A 19,657-nucleotide genomic window follows, 5' to 3' on the forward strand; every position below is an offset into this window, starting at 1 on the left:
AGTCGAGGCGTACGTGGTAGTCTGTTACAGGAAGTCCACCTGATGTTCGGGGAGATAAGGAGGCGCTCATGGAGCGACAGCGAAGGCGGGCTGACAGGAAGCATCAGCCATCGACACAAAGATGATGTTCTATGTTAAAAGTCATTGTGGTTTTGGAGTGACGTATTTCTGCCTAGTAACAGAAAAGGGGGCTGTACTATCTTAACCCCATAAAACAGTTGTCTGAATATGGTAAAGACAGTTCAACACTGATTGGGTTGTTGAACTCACACATGTGTTCATTAAAATGCCGTCTAAATTGCACACGCCTGGATCTGTGGTTATTTATGGATTCTTCTCTCAACATTGAACCCTAACATTTGGGGGCTCGTTCCGGTGAGAGAGGGAATTTTGGTGTAGATGGAGAGATCCAGGGTCTGTGGTGATTAGATGGGCAGATAGGAGTCAGTGGTCTGAAGTGAGAGACAAGCCGGCTTAAACAAAGGTAAGGCACATACCTGTTGAATTTTCCAAAATGTGCTAGATTGGACATGTCAAATTAAAGTCTACTCACTGAAAATTACTGGTGAATGTCTGTTTTTTAATTTTGGTGAAGTTTTCATGAAGTTTACCGGTTGAAGTAATGATAAGGAAGTATAAGTGACAGTACTGAGTAATGAGAATAAAGGAATGAAAAGAGAATTAAAGCAGTTGGACTGCTAAGTGAACTCTTAGAATGATAGGGAATTTGGTCATTGTGTGGGTTCAAGTCCCATTGGTTATGCAACCCTTAAGAAGTTTCTCGGAGGTGACGCTCCCTGCTGGATAGAGAAATCTATCCTTCACCTAGCGGCGACTAGGGATAGTTTCGGGCAACATTCGAGGAGGACTCGGGAATCTCCAAAACTGTTGAGGGTTGTCCTTAATCTTAATCCTGTTTTGGGTGTAGATTGTTGTTTCAAATTATTCTAAATTACTTTAGGACGAGGAGTCTGGGACCCTTAAGAAGCGCATTTTTCTCCTTGGTAATGCTTGCACCTGGGCAGGACGCTGACCCTTGGCCTACCCTGAAGAGTAGGGATAGTACCGTCGACAGCGGGGGAGAACTTGGGAACCTCCGAAATTGCTAGGAGTTAGAGTCTCCTATTTGCGCTTTTTTGGCTACGATAAATTTGGTTAGGGTATTAGCAATCGGGCCACCGTCAGGGACGGAATACTGGCTAAAATTGGTCGCAAAAAAGTCAGGGACTTTTATCGGTCGGACCGTTATGGGTAAATTTGTCGAAATTTATAGGATTTAAGAGGCCTAAAATCTGTGCAGTTGTAATTAAAGACGTCTGTAATATAAAATATGAGATCTATGAGTAAGATCAGTCTCTGTGTCAGCAATGCACAGCCGGATGTGCACTGATGGTGTGTGTAAATGCAAATGAGCAGCGGTGACGCGCAGAGAGGGTGGTTTCAGTTTCGAGAGGATTGAGCGTTTTGCTAAATGCCTGTATATAAGAGGTTGGTTTTGCTTATTATGAGAGTATGAATACAGTTTGAATATATTAGTGTGGATGTATAGAAAATGATTAGAAAATGACTGAATTTTGATAGATGTATATTTCGTGAGCCATAAATGTTGGTGTGTTTTATTTTTCAGTTATGTGTGTGTGGGGAGAAGCGGGGTGTGAGACGATGAGAGGTTTCAGTTTTCTTTTTCTTTTTTCTTTTGACTTGCTCTTTCTGGTCATGGAAGGCATGTCCAAAATACTCGTATGAAAGCGTATTTTGTGTGATTTTAACTGTGTGAAGGCTGTCAGTATTTGATTTGAGTGACTCTGCATGATTTGTCTGAGTGAGTGGAAAATGGAAGTTTGAGAGAGAAAAGGCAGTGTGTGTGAGATGGGTCATGGCGTCTGAAAGAGGTTAGAATATTTAAAAGTGTGTATGTCTGTGAAGGTTCTCAGTGTGTATGAAATATATTTCTTTGGTGATGGAAAGTAGGATGTTTTAAAGTTTGAAAGTGCTTTTAATTCAAGAAACGCATGAGTGAGGTTATGAGAAATTGAGTTTATTTTTTCTGATGGAAAACATATAAGTGTATACGCTACAAACTGACCTAAAGAAGGGTGAAGGGTGATGTGTGTGGAGAAGTGTTAGTTGTCCTGATGTTTGAAAGAGCTCTTGTTAAATGTGTGTGAATGAAATGAAAGTGTATTGTTTTTGGATCAAGATTTAGTAGAATTACTGATTGTTTGTAGACTGTGAAAATTCAAAGGGAGACAGAGTCTGACTGTTGCCTGGAGAAACAGGAAGTATGTGTGTGTGTGTCGGGGACAGGAACTCTGCATGCCCATAAAGGGAACTGAGTGTGTACAGAAAGAACACAGAGAGACAGATGAGGCCCATGAAGCAAATGAAGCCTTTAAGAAAAAATGAATATAATACTAATTGTATGCTTTAGTGTGCCAATACAGGTGGGCTTCTCTCAACTTTGGAACCTTGAGTGCAGCACCAGAACAATAGATTAACAGAATTCGGAGAATAAGCCAGGCTTTGGCTCGAAATTGTGCGGCTTGATCTCTCACTTTGTCCCTGAAACTGAGAAGAAACTCAAAGGACAGTCAAGGACAGTCAATCGCCTGATGAAGACCGACAGAACATCGTGGACTTGAATACAGCAGGCAAATGACAGTGCCACTGATCCATTAACACTGATGACGACTGACGACCAGCAGCAGCATGTAAGAGTAATGCAAGATGTACTGTGAAAATACAGGCTGGGCAGTTGAACAGTGGGATAAAGAATTGTGGAAGAGCACTGGACATTGAGTGATATTTTGCCATCCTGGGACTTAAGCTAAAAGAAAGACTGTAAAGAAACAGAGAAGAAGACAACAGCTGAGTTGAGACTGTGTTTGCTGGAGCTTTGAAGCACGAACAGGACACTGTGAATGAAAAAGAGACCGGTGAGAGATGAAGCTGGACGAGTTTGACTGCGAGAATATAGGATATAATTGGATTGAAAATTGAAACCTGAACTCATGAATCGTTTAGGGATGTCCACCACCGCATAACAAAGAGGTAAACATTAGAAAAGGTGAGAATAATGAAAGAAAATAATTGTCATTACCTTAATGAATAGAAAACACACATACAAATTGTTATATGTGAGATTATTTTTGAAATGAATCAGAAGGGAGATAGTTTGAATCTAAGGCTCAGTGGGGAAATGCATAAATTAAATATGAATATATAGGATGCAATGAAGAAACAGCTTACACGTAGGGTACATTAACATGAATACATAGCAAGGCAACGAAGAACTCAATGGATTAATTCAATGAAGAAGCAGTTTACACTCAATTAACATAAAATGCAAGGAAGAACACGCTTACATGCATGGCATAATTGGTATTTCTGACCAGAGACAGAGAAATGGGTCATTTAAGCACTTGTGGTAATAATGAAAATGTCTTAGTTTTGTTATTTTCAGGAGTAAAGCAGACCTGGACCAACTCTCCAGACGCACCAGTCGGAAGGAAATTGTAGGTTAACATCAATGGATAAGTTAAGGCAAGTTTCTGGTTGAATTGTTCACAGAATGATGTGTCCAGGAACCTGAAAAGCAAGCCCTAACACCTGGCTGAAGACCAGGAGGGATTTTATTTAAGGTGGGAAATCAAAAGTTTCGGTTAGTAATTCGGGGAAAGAGAAAACTGACTGGATAACTGGAGAATTGGGAAGGAGTCTGGGAGACTGTGAAGCCATAGATGCAAAATAACACATACCCATACACACACGGACAGAAAATGCATTAACCTTATAAAGACAAGCTCCTGAAGCTTAATGCATAGAGACATTGATTAAAACCTGGCTAAGAACATAAGCATATGCAATGAAGATCTGCTTGCTGCTTGTATGAGTGAGAGAATGGTGTGAATGGTTAATACAATTGATGGAAAGATTTAAAATAGATGGAAAAAACAAAAGAAAAGTGTTTATAAGAGTGACTTAGGAGTGCTCTCGTACTGAGTGATCAAAACCGGTGATTAGTATAGAAAGAAAATGAAAATAATTCAATAATGTGATAAGGTTTAAACATGTATTTCTCTTGTCAAGTTGGCTGTTGAGCTGTGGGTTTATGCAAATTAGCTGGAGCAGAGACACTTCCTGTGTGCGTGTGTGTCGGAGGCTTTCAGTTCAAGAGAGAGCGGTGGCTGTTGAAGAGTATTTGGCGAAATATATAATGGTAAAGTATCAGGATATTTGATTACGGTGGTCAGGTCTGTTCAGAGGGGCAGATTTGGACAGGAAATTTATAATTTAAGGATGATACGTTGTTGAAATTGGTTTAGATCTTATGCTGAATGAACACATGGCAAAGTGAGGAAGGGTGACATTGTGCAAACGGTCTTTGATCTTTTGACGAGGTTTTCGGTGTGTTGAACGGGTGAAATTTAAGATTGTTTCAGATTTTTGAGGCTGTTGTTTTATTTCGAGAGAGGGAGTTTGATTAGACGTGGATAGGTCTGAGAGGGGCCCAGAGAAAAAAATTTTTGTAGTAGTAAGTGCACTCAGGAAAAAACCTGTCAGGTGATTTTGTTTGGTACTTTGATGAGCTAATAATCAGCTCTCTTTTTTCATTTTTGTTCTAAGCAGGCCTGGAAGACAGTGAACGGACGGCGTTGACAAAATTACCAAGTACGAAAATCAGGTGGGCTTTACAGAATTATAGTTGATTACAATCAGAGACTGATTGGCGGCAAGTCTCTGTCTAAAATGGATTGTATCGATTCAATCCAGTCAAAAGTATAGAGAACTATTTTCCTAAAAAGGAAAACGAAATAAAACAAATGATTGAGCTCATTTTGCTGATGTGGAGCATCTGATGACGTGCGCAGAAGGCTGCAGTATCAGCAAAAACATCAGGTGTGAATGCATGTGAGTGAATGCGAGTGATGGGACCAAGGGGGGAAATAAATGAAAGGACAAGTGGGAGACTTAAATCTGGGGATGCTGATTTTGGGATATTGATGTGTGCTTTGAGGTAATTATTTACTGGGGTTGGATCATGTTATTACATTATAGAATGCTAAATGCTAAAAGGGAAACATTGTTTGAGGTAACTCAAGTTACCATTAACTGAGGTAACACATGATTAATAACTGTTCTGTTTAAGTTTATTTTGTGTTATAACACAGGTTGGATCATAAGTGGGGAAATTGAGTATGAAATGTGAAGTTCTGGTTAACACACAGGTTTTGTTTCCAGGGAGTTCCAAGGATCCAGACTTTCCATGGAGCAACGATTTTGAGGAGATTTGACATGATGATTAAATTGATTTTGTTCCTTAAACACAGGTTTTCAGGGCTGGAGCAAAATACCGGAGAGGAGGATGGCTGAAGTGTTCTGAGAAATGATATGATATGACTAACCTTTTTCCCTTGTTAATTTTCTAAGCTTGGGTGAAGCATTTTGAGTTTTTTGCCACATGAGATGTGTCAAAAAAAGAGAGGGATTTAAGATTTAATTTGTTTAATTTGAAATGGGTCTTAGTATGATTTTATAACGATTGGGGTTGTTTGATAATTTAGATATGGTAAAACTGAGGCAGAGATTGTTAATTCTAAAGAAAGGAGTAAAATGAACTGAATTCTGTTTAGAAGATAAATTGCTGGTGTTAATAAGAAGTTGTATACAAAACTTAAAGGGGAAATTGTGGGAATAAAGGATATGCTTTGGGGAAAATAGTGAACATTTTATGAGTAGAAAATGTGGGATTTCTTTTTGAGTTTTAGGATAAGTTGTCACAGTGACATAATGGTAGAATGTTGTTATAATGTAGGCTTTAGAAATAGAGAGTAAATAGATTTATTTCTAGGGTAGAGGAGAGCTTTTTAGGAGGATGTTAAAAGTCTCGCTGACTTAAATGAATAATATTGGAGATTATATATGTAGAAAGGATTTTTTCATACACATTGCATTTTTGTGCCTTTACTGGAGTTGTGGCTCAGAGAGTCGTCTCTTGAGGGTCACAAACTTTTGGTTAACATTATGATTAGCCAATCTACTGTGAGAATGACCTGAGTTTTGAAGGATTGCACACGCTTACAGACATATAGAGTTCATCAACACACCTGACAGTATTGATTCCAGGCAAAAGGCCTGAAATCCATTTAGCATTTAACTGAATAGGAGTTTCGCTGGTGACTAAACTGTGTGACATGTAAAATATTGAGATAACACATGCAGCTCTAACTTAGTCCTCTTATATAAAATGCAGTTACAGAATAACAAATACTTGTTGAAGTGACCAAGTTTTTGTTTAAAACAGAAGCAAAGGGAGAAAGCTTATATATTTTGGTTAAGTCTGATAAAGTTTAAGTTAGAAGGAGTCATTACATTAAGATCAGCAAAATGAAATAAAATGATATATTCAAACAGGTTATCACCCAGGAAATGGGAGCTCAAAATACAGTTAGAGTTCAGCTTTTAGCTATGATGAAGTTTATTTAGGAGCTATTGATAATGTGCTTACACGTAGTGATTAAAGTGGTTGTTTTTTATTATCCTTTAGTAGAATAAGCAGGTATAATGATTTGCTTGATACATTTTCTTGTAATAGGTGACTTTAGATGAGAGGCACCTGCAGCAGCGACAGTTTTGTGCATAGGATGTTGGTGATCAGATAAGGAACCAACAGGAAGCCTGCAGAGACGTGCAAGCAGTGCTTTAAGAGTTTTACAAAGGCTGAGTAATGTTATGAATACGAATACACAATTAGGTTCATGTTTTGAGTAATATTAGCTTGAATCAGGTTTGAATGAAGAGAACAATTGAGGGACATAAGGTAGGGGAGCGTAGTAGGGAGAAAGTGTTTTCTATCCTTTACAGGAGAAGATTTCCACGAGAGAGGGACCAAGGAAGAACCTGACTTTACCCATGGAGTGTTCTTAGGGGGAGCTGGCATTTCTAGAGAGGGTCAGAGTAATGTTATAAGTGTGTGGTGACCCTTTTTAAGGGTCACCAAGAGAGGGAGTATCGAGAATAGAAATATTTTCCTGCTATTATTTGCTGCTATTTTTCTAATCATCATTACCATTTCATGTTAATAGTGATGTTGCTTTCACAGATGCATTCAGATGTTCAAATATATTGGTATTATATCAGTCTTTATTACAAGTCCAGTTATAACCACTTCGAACTGTTGAGTTGAATCTATAACCCGAAGTGCTTTGGAATGTATAATTTTAATGTTTATGCAGACTGCAGGGTGAAAGAGTAACTCTGTGCTAAAAAAAGACAGGAAGTTATATGTCTTTGAAGTTGCAGGCTTCTGCAGAAGTGAAACCGAAAGCAGAGCGAGCGCAAGCCAAAGAGTAGGGGGTTTATTCAGTAGATTACATATATAGTTCCAGTTAGGTTATTATATGTAGGGATGAGCCTCTGTTCTGGTGAAAGGTCAGAAGTGTAACGGGTGGGATGTGAGAGCATTTAAGGGCGAGACATATACATACAGACACAAATAGTGAGAGGTCATGACACGTACGCAGTACACAGCATGCACGCGCCCCCGCACGTGCACACACACACAGATAGACTCATTTAGGTAAGAGTTTATAACTGCAAAGTCGAGGCGTACGTGGTAGTCTGTTACAGGAAGTCCACCTGATGTTCGGGGAGATAAGGAGGCGCTCATGGAGCGACAGCGAAGGCGGGCTGACAGGAAGCATCAGCCATCGACACAAAGATGATGTTCTATGTTAAAAGTCATTGTGGTTTTGGAGTGACGTATTTCTGCCTAGTAACAGAAAAGGGGGCTGTACTATCTTAACCCCATAAAACAGTTGTCTGAATATGGTAAAGACAGTTCAACACTGATTGGGTTGTTGAACTCACACATGTGTTCATTAAAATGCCGTCTAAATTGCACACGCCTGGATCTGTGGTTATTTATGGATTCTTCTCTCAACATTGAACCCTAACACTTTTAATAAATAATTATCTGAATCTTACACCCAAAGTTTTAATCTGATGTAAAATGTATAGAAGTCCATTACTCTATATAGTAACTGTTAAGTCTAATATACCCTAGTAAGCTATAGCACTTTTTCCTTTGGGAAGATACCATCTGTGAATTCTGCAATTCTGTTGAAGAAAGATGTTGAATCTATTTAATTATTCTTGAAAAATAATTTATTTCTGTGCATTTTTTTTCACCCTGCATCAAATTAAAATTGATTACGTCGATTAAGCATCATCAGGTGGAGGGTGGGGGGTGGTTCCCTATTTATTTTTTGCTGGGAGTTTGCAACCCTATTAGTTGGTTGCTTAATATTTCTACTAAGTACTCTTTAAAATACCAGAATAGGGAGGATTAAGTTTATTAGATTGATCAGTGTTGCTGAACTATGAAATATTTTGGGTGCAGTGTATTTTTTACATACAGGTATAACAGAATAGCTTTAGTGTTGTTGTTTATTTAAACTTGAGTATGAACTTATACAAAATGCAGCAAGATATTAAAAAAACAGTTTTATTGATTAAAAAATACACTATATCGGATTCATATCGGTATCGGCAGATATCCAAATTTATGATATCGGTATCGGACATAAAAAAGTGGTATTGTGCCATCTCTAGTTTTAAGTTTTGCTAAAGCATATAGTTTGGGCTGGATCAGTATTTATGCTGAAATAGATCGAGGCTCCTGGATTCTCATGATGGACTGAGAGTGTCTTCTTCAGTCATGATGGGTTTTACAACAGTAGTTTTTTAGCAAACACACAAAAGTCTGGTCATGTTCAACTTTGTAGTAAACCCAGAGATAACTCACCAGATAAATGACATCCACAGACCCTGGAGACTCTCCCACTATAGTGTAGTTTACTGATATGTCTTCTTCTGCGTCACAGGCCACTGCTTTATCGTTCGTCTGTACCTCTAGAGAGCTGATTGTTTTAATATCAGGAGAAGACGGCTGGGACATGGATAATATGTGAAATCCCCTGTCATAGAATGCAGCTCTATATCTTGGGTAGTCCACTGTTGGTGTCAGGCTTGCCTAGTTGAGGATAGGAAACAAAAATTTAAAAACTGATCTAAAAATAACATTGGTCAATGAGACCGTTTTTATATGCAAGGCAAAGGTGGAGGAAGATGAGTCATAAACTATTTCAGGATTGCAGCTTATTACTGTGGGAGGTATTTGAACATTTGCAGCCTATCAGAAACCAATTGTGGCTTCAGGCTGCTGTGATGGCTGCATTAAATTACACATTATTTCAGTGTGTCAGCTCACATGGAGTTGGATATCCTGGTCAAAGTTATCAGTGCTGAAAGAAAATGAGGCCACACCGTTGCTGTCAGTTGTCAGATTTTGTAGTGAGTGTGTTTGTCTCATTTGTCCCGTGAACAGGTAGACCGGTGCGTCACAAACTGGTGTATTATTGTGGTACACTGCTCTGACCTGTTGAAACACACAATGCTCTATCAATGGAAAATACAAATAACATAAATGTGCTTTGTACGACAAACTGAGCTGAAAACAACATGTTAGGCTTACTTTTCCTTCCACATTAGATCCCCGTTCCCAAACCTTGGGCATGTTAATGAAAGACACTTTTCCAAGGACATAAGAAATCCTGATTCTCTTCTCTTGAGGGTGTGAAATACCTGAATGTAAAAACTTTCATGTTATAATCCCGTGAATCCCTTTTTGGCTAAATACACATTGATGTGTCATTTTAAAGAAATAAAAAACCTTGCCTGTTCCCTCTTCTTCCACTTTGGCCCTGATATCCAGAACATCATGAAGCACCTTTTGGTCAACTTTAGTAAAAATTGACATGTTGAAGGAAAACGTTGCACAGCCAGTCTTGTCTGCCTGGAAAGAACAATAAAGAAAGAAAATCACTGCTGTGTGCGATACAATTTTACTAGAAATAAACCAAAACTAGAATCAAATCTCACTCACAATTGAATCTATAAAAGATATTAAAAGTTCAAACTATGAGATTTTACAGAATCATGAAAAATATGAGCTTATTTTGAATTTGATGAAAGCAATATGGTTCAAAAATGTAGGGTGGGGGGACAAAAGTCTGGAGGGGTCAGTGTTACCAAACTAACACAGCTGAAGGAACATTTTGCAACTGATTATGTTACCTGGCAACAGGCCTCTGTTCATAGAGAGGCAGAGTTTCTCAGAAATACAGATGGGCGGAGGTTTACAAATCTGCAATGGACTGTGTCTACAAATTGTAGAACAATAACAGAATAATTTCATTAATGAAAAATTATCAAGACGGGGAATATCTCATCATCTGCAGCGCATAATGTCATCAAAACATGCAAAGGATAAGGCTGAAATCCACTATCAGATGGCTGCAGTCTCCAGGCCCTCGGGCAGCAATGCATGAAAAACTGTCATCATTCTGCCAGTCAGATCACTGCATGGCCTCAGGAACACTTTCACAAATCAATATCTGCACACAAAGTTCACCGTGCCACCCACAAACGCAGGTTAAAGCTCCATTGCGCAAAGAATGGTCAATGGTAACTTTATTGTCCCTAACGGGAAATTGATTTGCAGTATGTCCGTACAAACAAACAAACAGACAGCCAACACATCACATACACACACCAAAATAATATAATATAATATGATATAAGCCTGAGAAAACAACCTAGATTTTTCATCAAAAAAGTGCAATGTGCAATGGCAACAACACTCATGGTTTAGTGTTATTAGCTATGATAATAGCAGTAGGTACAAAAGACAATCTATGTCTCTTTGTCTTCACTGCAGGACTTTATAATGACGATCAAGCAGTTGAAAGTCATTAAAGAGAGGATGATCTGAACACAACAGGACAGAGGTTTCCTTCCTCAGCACCTGCCTGTTATTAAAGTCCACAAGCTGGACCTGAGACCTCCCTGAAATCTGACTAGCCACTTTAACTAGGTTGTTAAGTCTGGTCTTATTATTCAAGGACATATTACTGTACCAAGCAATGATACAGAAGGTTAAAACAGATTCAATTAAACTTTTATAAAAAAGAGTCATCACTTCAGATGAAACATTAAAACCTCTCAACCTCCTTAAAAACTACAGTCTTTGTTGAACCTTTTTCACTGTAGCAGCAAGATGTGACTCAAAGGACAGAGTCTTATCAAGAACAAGCCCCAAATACTTATAACTGTCCACCAGTTCAATGGCTGCACCATTTACCCCTGTTAGTGCAGGATGGGGGGATGTCTTCCTGAAGTCAATAACCATGTCCTTGGTTTTCAAGGTGTTGATCATTAAGAAGGACCGATCACACCACGAAACAAACTCATCCACAACAGGCCCATGGGAATCCTCTTCACCATGAAGGAGGCTTACAATGACTGTGTCATCTGCATATTTAATGAAATGCCTGTTGGCCTGTGTACTGCGACAGTCATTACTGTACAAAATATACAGTAGAGGAGAGAGACAACAACCTTGTGGTGAGCCAGTAGAAGAGTTCAGCTGTTTGGAAAAACAGCCGTTTACTCTCACACACTGAGATCTGTCAGTTAAAAAGTCTAAAATCCAACCAACGGGATTAAAATCAAGTTTAAACTGGTTAAGAAGCTTATCAACTAAAAGATGTGGCTGGATAGTATTAAAAGCTGAAGAAAAATCAATAATTAAGAGCCGAGCATGAGCTTTGGCGCCATCAAGATGGCGATAAAGGAAGTTCAACAGAGTGACCACTGCATCATCAACACCTCTACGAGGCCTGTATGCAAATTGTATTGAGTCTATAAGCTTCTCTACTTACTGCAGGATCTCCTTCCTGACAAGTTTCTCAAAGGACTTCATCACTAAGGATGTTAAAGCGACCGGCCTAAAATCATTTAATGATGTAGGTTTTGTGGTCTTAGCAACTGGAGAAATAATTGATTTTTTCCATACCTCTGGAACCTTCTGTTGCTGAAGAGATAAAAGAAAGATGTAATAAAAAATACTGCATAATTGCTCAGAGCATGTTCTAAGCACCTGGCCACATATATTATCAGGACCTGGACTTATTTTAGTCTTAGTCATTTTAAAAAGATTTTGCACCCTTCTTTCATCAAAGAACAAAGCTGAGGGGCCCCTGGTGTATTCCTTGAATTATAATTATCATTAAATCTCAAATAAAATCTATTCAGCTCACTGGCTAACTGAGAATCTGAACTAAAACCAGGGAGACTTATCTTATTACAGTCACTGTAACAGTGACCAGTCATGTGTTTCATGCCTGCCCAGGCAACCCTTAAGTTATTGCTACCCATCTCCGCCTCTACCTTATCCTTGTATTTTATTTTGAAAAAGCTTTTTTCCTTTCATGAATCAGCCTCATAAGAGCTTTTGAAGACCATGGTTTGTTATTAGGGAAAAAATGCACAACCTTTGAAGGGATAATCATGTCTCTGCAAAAGGAGATCTAGCTGCAGACAGTGTCAGTGAGTTCATTAATGTCTCTACATGATTCTATAAACACTGACCAGTCTGTACAGTCAAAGCAGCCCTGCAGGGCTAAAGAGGCGTCGTCACTCCAAACCTTTATGTGGTGTTTCCTCACTTTCTCTCTTCTCAGCACAGTCTTGTAAACTGGCAGAAGATGCATCGTGTTGTGATCCGAGGATCCGAGGGCGGGGCCAGCCACAGATGTGTACGCACCTTTTATGGAACCGTAACATAGATCCACAGTCTTATTGAAGCGTGTGGGACAGTTCACATACTGATAAAAACTGCTCAGTGTTTTCTTCAAGTTGCATCGATTAAAGTCCCCAAGAACAATATTAGGAGCCTCAGGAGAGAGAGATTGTAGTGAGTGGATGACGTTGGAGATGGTGTCAGTCGCATTCTTAGGATTCGCTTTAGGATGGATATAAACGACGGTGACGTTGGTCTGTGGGAATTCCCTCGGCAGATAAAACGGCCTCAAAGACACAGAGAGGAGTTCAATTTCAGGCAGACACACTTGTCTACAAACGGTCACGTTTTTACACAATTTCTGATTTATATACAAACACACCCCTCCTCCTTGAGATTTCTGGGTAGCTCCGGGGTCTCGATCCAAACGTATGGGAAACCCGAAGCCATTTAGTTCCAGAGAACAATCAGGGTCAGAATCCTTGAGCCAAGTCTCTGTGAATGCCATCAGACATGTATCCCTGTAGTCACGTAAATGTGCGACATTCAAATGCAGTTCATCCAATTTACTCCTCAGAGACTGCACATTAGCCAGGATTATTGATGGTAAAGGAATACAATTGTATCGTATTTGCTTCCGCAATCGCTGACGTAGGCCTCCCTTCTTACCCCGCTTCCTAGCTTGACTCTGTTAAAAACAAAAGTGCCCCTGTGGTTACTGGATAATCCAGAGCTGGAAAACACTGGAGGGTGAAAAGAGTCCAGAGACAGGCCTTTCCACCGAAGATCCAGAAGAAACTCCCGTGAGTATGTAATTGTTTGAGAGTAGCACTGACTCCAAACAACCGTCAGGATTGCCAATAAAACCATGCGAAATAAAAAACCCATCTTCGTTAAAAGAAGTTCCACAAAGCACAAGCCGATGCTGTAGGATTTCCTCAGGCAAAAAAAAAAAAAAAATATATATATAAAGGAATAAAAGAATGAAATAAAATAAGTTAAAACACTGACACTGACAGAGAGAGACAACCTGCTGGTCGCCGCAAGAGCAGCGCCCCATGTATGTCAGGGCGCTGCTCTGAAGAAGTCAAATGTGAATGTGAAACGCTGCATTCTTTTCTGGGCAAAAGCTCATTTAAAACGACAAAGTGGAAAACTGCTCTGTGCTCAGATGATTCAAAATCTGAAATTCTTTTTGGAAAACACGGACGCCGTATCCTCCACAACATCCCAAACATGCTTTGGAACTGGGCCTGTATAGCAGTATGACAGTATCACCTCACAAAACCACTGTATCATTTAAGTTTCCCAGCAGTACCTCATTTACATCCTTAAAATCTCTGTACTACTATATATACATTATACAGTACTGTGAAAAAATCTTCACCCACTACCTTTTTGTGTGTTTGTTGGCTTCCAACTAGCCAGACTTTCTGGGGATGTTTTAAAATGGGCTTGAGCAGTTTGTGTTGAGACTTTGGCAGCTTTTACAGTCATTTCCAGTTCAGTCCCTGTACCTGATCATTCTTAGAGAACTTTTTTTCATTCCTTTATTTGGATCAGTCATTTTATGTTGACCTATGAACCATCCAAGCACAACAAGGACACCTGCCTCAATGGATTATTGTTTCTACACATAACAGACAACTTAGCAAAGAACCAGTTTGAACTTCATCCTATTGTCGAGCAGCCTGTTGCAAAAACACATCCAACAACAGCGGGGCTTGAACTCTTGAAAGCTTGCCTGACAGAGTTCAGGCTGCATTTCCATTTGTGTTTGCATGTTTCAGTAAACCACTGTAGCTATTTCCCCCACTTTTCAGTTATTTATTTGTACCAAATGTTTGGAATCATGTATGATTTTCGTTCCACTCTCACGTGTACACCACTTTGTGTTGGTCTTTCACGTGGAATTCCAATAAAGTTGATTCATGTTTGTGGCTGTAATGTGACAAAATGTGGAAAAGTTCAAGGGGGCCGAATACTTTAGCAAGCCACTGTACTGAGACTCGACTGTACACTGTGTTCGTGTTTTTCTCTGAAACAATAAGTTCTGTTGCAGCAGCCTTTCAATGCCTCTCCTTGTCTCGCTAGCAAAGTTGACCCAGACAACAAAGTAAAGCTAGTTTTCAGCTAAGAACCCGACACAAACCCGACGTATTAGCCAGAGGTCCCTTTACTACTGTCGGAGTCGCTGACCTGTTTTATAAACGCGCGGAATAGTTTTCTATACGACATCGCTCCAAAAAGTGCAGCCTTACCTAATGTCCACCTACTGTTACTCATTTATATTAAGATTTAAAAATCTAGTTGGTATTGGTATGGTGAGTAGCCTTCAGTAATACTAATAAAACACACAGAAATAGTACATTCATGTAGTAGTAAAAAGAATGATAAGTTATTAAGTAATCCAAAGTATTCAGAATACGTTACTCTCATTGAGTAACGTATCCTGAATACATTACAAAATACATTTTGAGGCATGTATTCTGTAATCTGTAGTGGAATACATTTTAACCTTCCCAACACTGAGCAGCAACTCAGTAAATCAGTCTAAATTGTTCAAACTTAAAACAGGAGCTGAATCTTTGGATATGTGTATATTCATTCAGCTTGTTTAGGTGTCGCAGTCTGATCAGAGTATCTTTGAAGTTCTTAGATTTCTCACAGAAGTTGTATTCTTTTGTGTAACAGACATAATGAGACACACCACTTGCCTTAGCCTTACCAGTAATGCTAATCATCTAGCAGATATTAGAAACACCATCACAACCTATGCAGCCTTTTAGGCACAACAATAACCACTTCACTCCTTTGGAGCTGACACGTCCATCCAAGAAAGATGAGATATCACTAAAAATTCAAATCCGTGGATGAAACAAGTACGAGATGATGAAATGTAGGGAAAAAAGTGAAGAGAACATACGGCGCCAGTTCAACTGGGTAGAGCAGGCAACCCATATGCTGTAATGCTAATGCAGTGGCCTGAATGTACCCAAAGTATCAGGGAAAAAAGGTTAGAGAGAAATAAAGCCATAACTGTACCTGCTTTGTCTCTGTGTGGCAGGGTGCACTTATCTGCAATAGGGCCAAATCATCCTCACTGTGCACCGATACACCATGGAAAAAGTACTTAATAGGTCTGCACACATTGACTGTAACACGTCCTGGTACAGGCTGTCCATACGTGTACCTGTTTAAAGAAAAATACATAAACATTGTGAGTCATTTGCTCTCCAAACTCCAGATTTTCAACAACACATAATTTGTCCTGAAAGAACTTTTCCTTACTTTGCACACACTTTAGCTTCAGTGTCTTCCTGCCCAATACTCACTTCTTCAGATGTATTTACTGTCACATCAAATTTGGGTAAAACTGGGGAAAAATATGAATGTCAGCATTTGCACTCCATTACAACAAAGAATTTAAAAATAAATAAGACTGACTTACCATATTTCTCCACTTTGAAGTTGTGAGATATTTTCCTCTCACCCATTGACACAATGATCTGGTACGGTCCCTCACGGGCCTCAGTGTCCAAGGAGTAAGAAAGCTGCAGTATTCTGCTGCTGGATGTTTCATTTAGCCACTGTCCAATCCTGTTACTATTTGGATCCTGTTAAATCAAATGACAGTGACAGCTACTACACAGGTGTAAATACAGTACCAACTAGATTCTATATTTTCTTTTTCAACAACATTAGAGCTAAAACTGGACAATATAAATTTAGAGGGACTTAAAAGTGACCTGTCTTCATTTGTAACCAGCTTTGTCCCCTTCTAGATGTGAAGCACTTGTTTATAAATGTTTAAAAATTAAGTGATATAAAGAAACCTAAGCTGTAATGACAGGGAAGCTGTGGCTGTGTTTGTGGAGTAATTAAATCAAGATTATTATTTTGATTTAATCACTGTCATTTTATTTTTACATGTGGGGCAGTGACAGAACAGGCCCCTGCACGGTGTGTATTACATACATGCAACCCAATTTGTCCAAGTTTTAAACCTTGCACTGTCAGTAACTTGGAGTAATACTGCAGAAGCAGTGTGTATGCAAGCAGTGAGCAGGAAACCTTCAAGGCTGTCTGACTGCATATGTTCAGTGTTGTGTTGATGCATTTACAAGAGAAGTAAAAGCCTTTTCTGGAGACGCCCCCTTACCTGAAGTTCAATGACATCATACTGAAAGAAAGAGCAAAAGGAAGAAAGACAGGTGGAGTTAAGAAACTGTTCTCCAAATTCCAAACAGCATTATTAATAATACTGTTTAAAAACTCACCAGCTGATTGGCAGGTCGCATTTTATTATCCATCGTAACGACTCTGAAATTCACTTTGAGAAAAATTGAGAGGTTACCTCTGTTTCTCTCTTTATACTTTAAAACAAAGTCACTGCTACTTATCAAACATAGATCTGATTGGTTACCCTACACAGCAAGCCAAGAGAGATCTCAGATAATGGACTAACATGTATAAGACATATACGTATATCTAATTTATTGAAATTGAACTGATATTGCTAATTTATATTTTAATTAATGACACATTTAATTCATTATTTAATTATGTGTTTAATACATTTTGGCACCCGAGGCCCTCCATATTCTTCCCTCACGATTTTTTTGTACTTTGAATTCCAAAGCCATGTTTAAACATATTTATTTTATTATGAAGTTTTAAAAATTAAAACCGTTAAACTGTCACATAAAAAGAATTTGACTCAGACATGATTTATTTTGTGCTATCTGTCCCCGTTTACAAAGTTAAGCTGAATTACTGTCTAATTCTCCATCACAGCAGCAGGTCTCAAACTTGTGGGATTTTTTTTCCTTTTGTTGTTTTTTAAAATACCATATTTTTCGGACTATAAGGCGCACTGACGATGAACGGGTCTGAAACGTGTTTGTTTTCATACATAAGGCGTACTGGATTATAGGGCGCATTAAACGCCTTATAATTTTTGCTATGTAACTTTGCACTGTCCACTTTCTGCTGTAACAAAACCAATTTCCGACGTGTGGGACTAATAAACGTTATCTTATCTTATAATAATGACTAACCTGGTATTGTGGATGGATTATCTCAGTTGTTCTCCTGACTGAAGTTTGGGCCATTTAAAGCATCTTTCCATGCGATTGCATTTGTCAAAAACCATCAGAAACTTTTATTGAGCGGAAAAAAGTTAGCGTTCATCCTACAGCTTCACTGTGTTTATGTTATGCTAACATAGCTGTGTCGCTAGCGATCACATAGCACATCATTATATACCAGCTAGCCCAACTTCAGTAACCCTACTAACATCACTGCTGTTTAGTTTTCTGTCTTCATTTATGTTGAAAGTGATAGCAGAGCTTTACGTTTTATTTTTATCCAGAAATCTCTCAGTCAGAACATGCTATATCATCTTTAGGTAGCTAGCAAAACTAGCGAGCTAACTTCCTGCTAACTTCTAACTCTGTTAAATTTAATAAATTCTGTTGTCATGTATTCCTGGATGTTAAACTTAATTGTTACACCTGGTAAAGCAGCAACACTGACCATTTTATTACAGATGAAAGAATTTAGACAGTTTTTAACTCTCAGTGATGCTGCAGTGTTCGTTTGACTTTAGGACCTGAAGTAGACGGCGTTTAGGACCCAGATTAGACCGAGTCCGCAAGGCTTCTGACTCTTGTAGCCGTAATTCTCCAACAATCCATCAAGCGGTGCGGCTTCGTACCTTACCAAAGGCGTACTAAAACATTTTTTCACACATTTTTGAGAAAAATAAAGGATTTTACGTGCGCCTTATAGTCTGGAAAATACGGTAGTTATGTTCAAAGATGGAGTCGGATTTCAAAGTGCGAACAAACATCTCGGTCGATCGACCGTATTAAATGTTATATTAAATATCTTGAAAAACATTTGCTATATGAAGCAAACATTTCACATCAATCACTGTATGTGTGTCCAAATTTTGGACCACAAAACTTGTTCCACAAATTGGAGATGGTGGAGCAGCTGGCTCATGATGATGGAATTTGAATGAACTACATGTCATATATAACATAACAACACATTGTTACCTTTTTGTCCAGGGAGGTAGATGGGTTTGTCTGTTTGGATGAATGTGAAGGGATCATACGTTTGGATCATCACTTTTGTGACTTGTTTGGAGTAAAATGTGTCTCCTCGTACCTCCACCTGAAAATGTTGCACCTCCTTTTGTACCAAAGGAGCCTGTGACAGTGGGATATTGTAGATAGTCGTTAAAGCCAATAATGCTTACGATAACAACAAATGCATTTTGTGGGTGAAAGTGCTGGTTGCGGACCTTAAACTGAACACAGGTTTGAAAGGCCTCATTTGACGTATGTGTGAATAAGGTCGTGTTCTTCTCTCGGGACATCAAAGTGACAGTCATGACCAGAGTCCCACTGGGCTGTCGGAGAGTTGCACAGAATTTGGCCTCAGCTCCAGCTTCAATAACTGCAGGAATGGCCACCAGGTACTGGCTGCATACAGCATCGCACATACAGCAGTTACTGCAGTGAACAACTCACACAGACAAAAACACGCTGAAACAAACTCACGGTTCAGCCACCGCTTGATCCACATGTATCCAGCTCAGGAGGACACACAGAGTGCAGCTCAGGATCCAGAGACGGTCCATGACTGGTTGTGACAATCCTCAGTGTCAGCTTCTGCTAAATATCGGCTGATCGTCCCCACCCACATACACTGTTACAGCCACGTGTTTGAAACGCACTCATGTACTCTGATCTCCACAAAGTCAATCACTTACACATTTACAAAATCCCAATCCTGCTTTCAGCACTGAACACTAAACTATAGACAACACTAAAGTTTGTCATTCAGTGTAAAACATTACAGTAACATACAGTGCTCCGAGGTGATGTTTCTAAATCAGCTCCAAGTTTAATGCGGCTGTTACAAAAAGTTATTTCTGTTTCGAATGTGCCTGTTTTACTTAATAATGTGCATTTTCTTACCGTCAGTGGTGGGCTATCCCAC

The 19,657-nt window shown here is 39.1% G+C and overlaps 1 protein-coding gene across 1 annotated transcript in view; it reads right to left on the reverse strand.

The window, feature by feature from the left end:
- Positions 1-19,423, reverse strand: part of LOC106097386 (alpha-2-macroglobulin) — a 47,382-nt gene extending 27,959 nt beyond the window's left edge. Inside the window, exons 1-12 of the mRNA XM_019357190.2 lie at positions 19,216-19,423; positions 18,957-19,137; positions 18,709-18,862; positions 16,924-16,976; positions 16,806-16,826; positions 16,095-16,260; positions 15,935-16,019; positions 15,689-15,836; positions 9,739-9,856; positions 9,536-9,645; positions 9,272-9,439; positions 8,807-9,034 (exon numbers count right to left, since the gene is read on the reverse strand). Coding sequence (XP_019212735.1) covers positions 8,807-9,034; positions 9,272-9,439; positions 9,536-9,645; positions 9,739-9,856; positions 15,689-15,836; positions 15,935-16,019; positions 16,095-16,260; positions 16,806-16,826; positions 16,924-16,976; positions 18,709-18,862; positions 18,957-19,137; positions 19,216-19,295 — 1,512 coding nt within the window. The 5' untranslated portion in view covers positions 19,296-19,423. The remainder of the gene's footprint in view (positions 1-8,806; positions 9,035-9,271; positions 9,440-9,535; positions 9,646-9,738; positions 9,857-15,688; positions 15,837-15,934; positions 16,020-16,094; positions 16,261-16,805; positions 16,827-16,923; positions 16,977-18,708; positions 18,863-18,956; positions 19,138-19,215) is intronic.
- Between the last annotated feature and the right edge of the window lie 234 nt (positions 19,424-19,657).

Source organism: Oreochromis niloticus, unplaced genomic scaffold, assembly GCF_001858045.2.
Source record: "Oreochromis niloticus isolate F11D_XX unplaced genomic scaffold, O_niloticus_UMD_NMBU tig00007510_pilon, whole genome shotgun sequence".
Taxonomy (NCBI): domain Eukaryota; kingdom Metazoa; phylum Chordata; class Actinopteri; order Cichliformes; family Cichlidae; genus Oreochromis; species Oreochromis niloticus.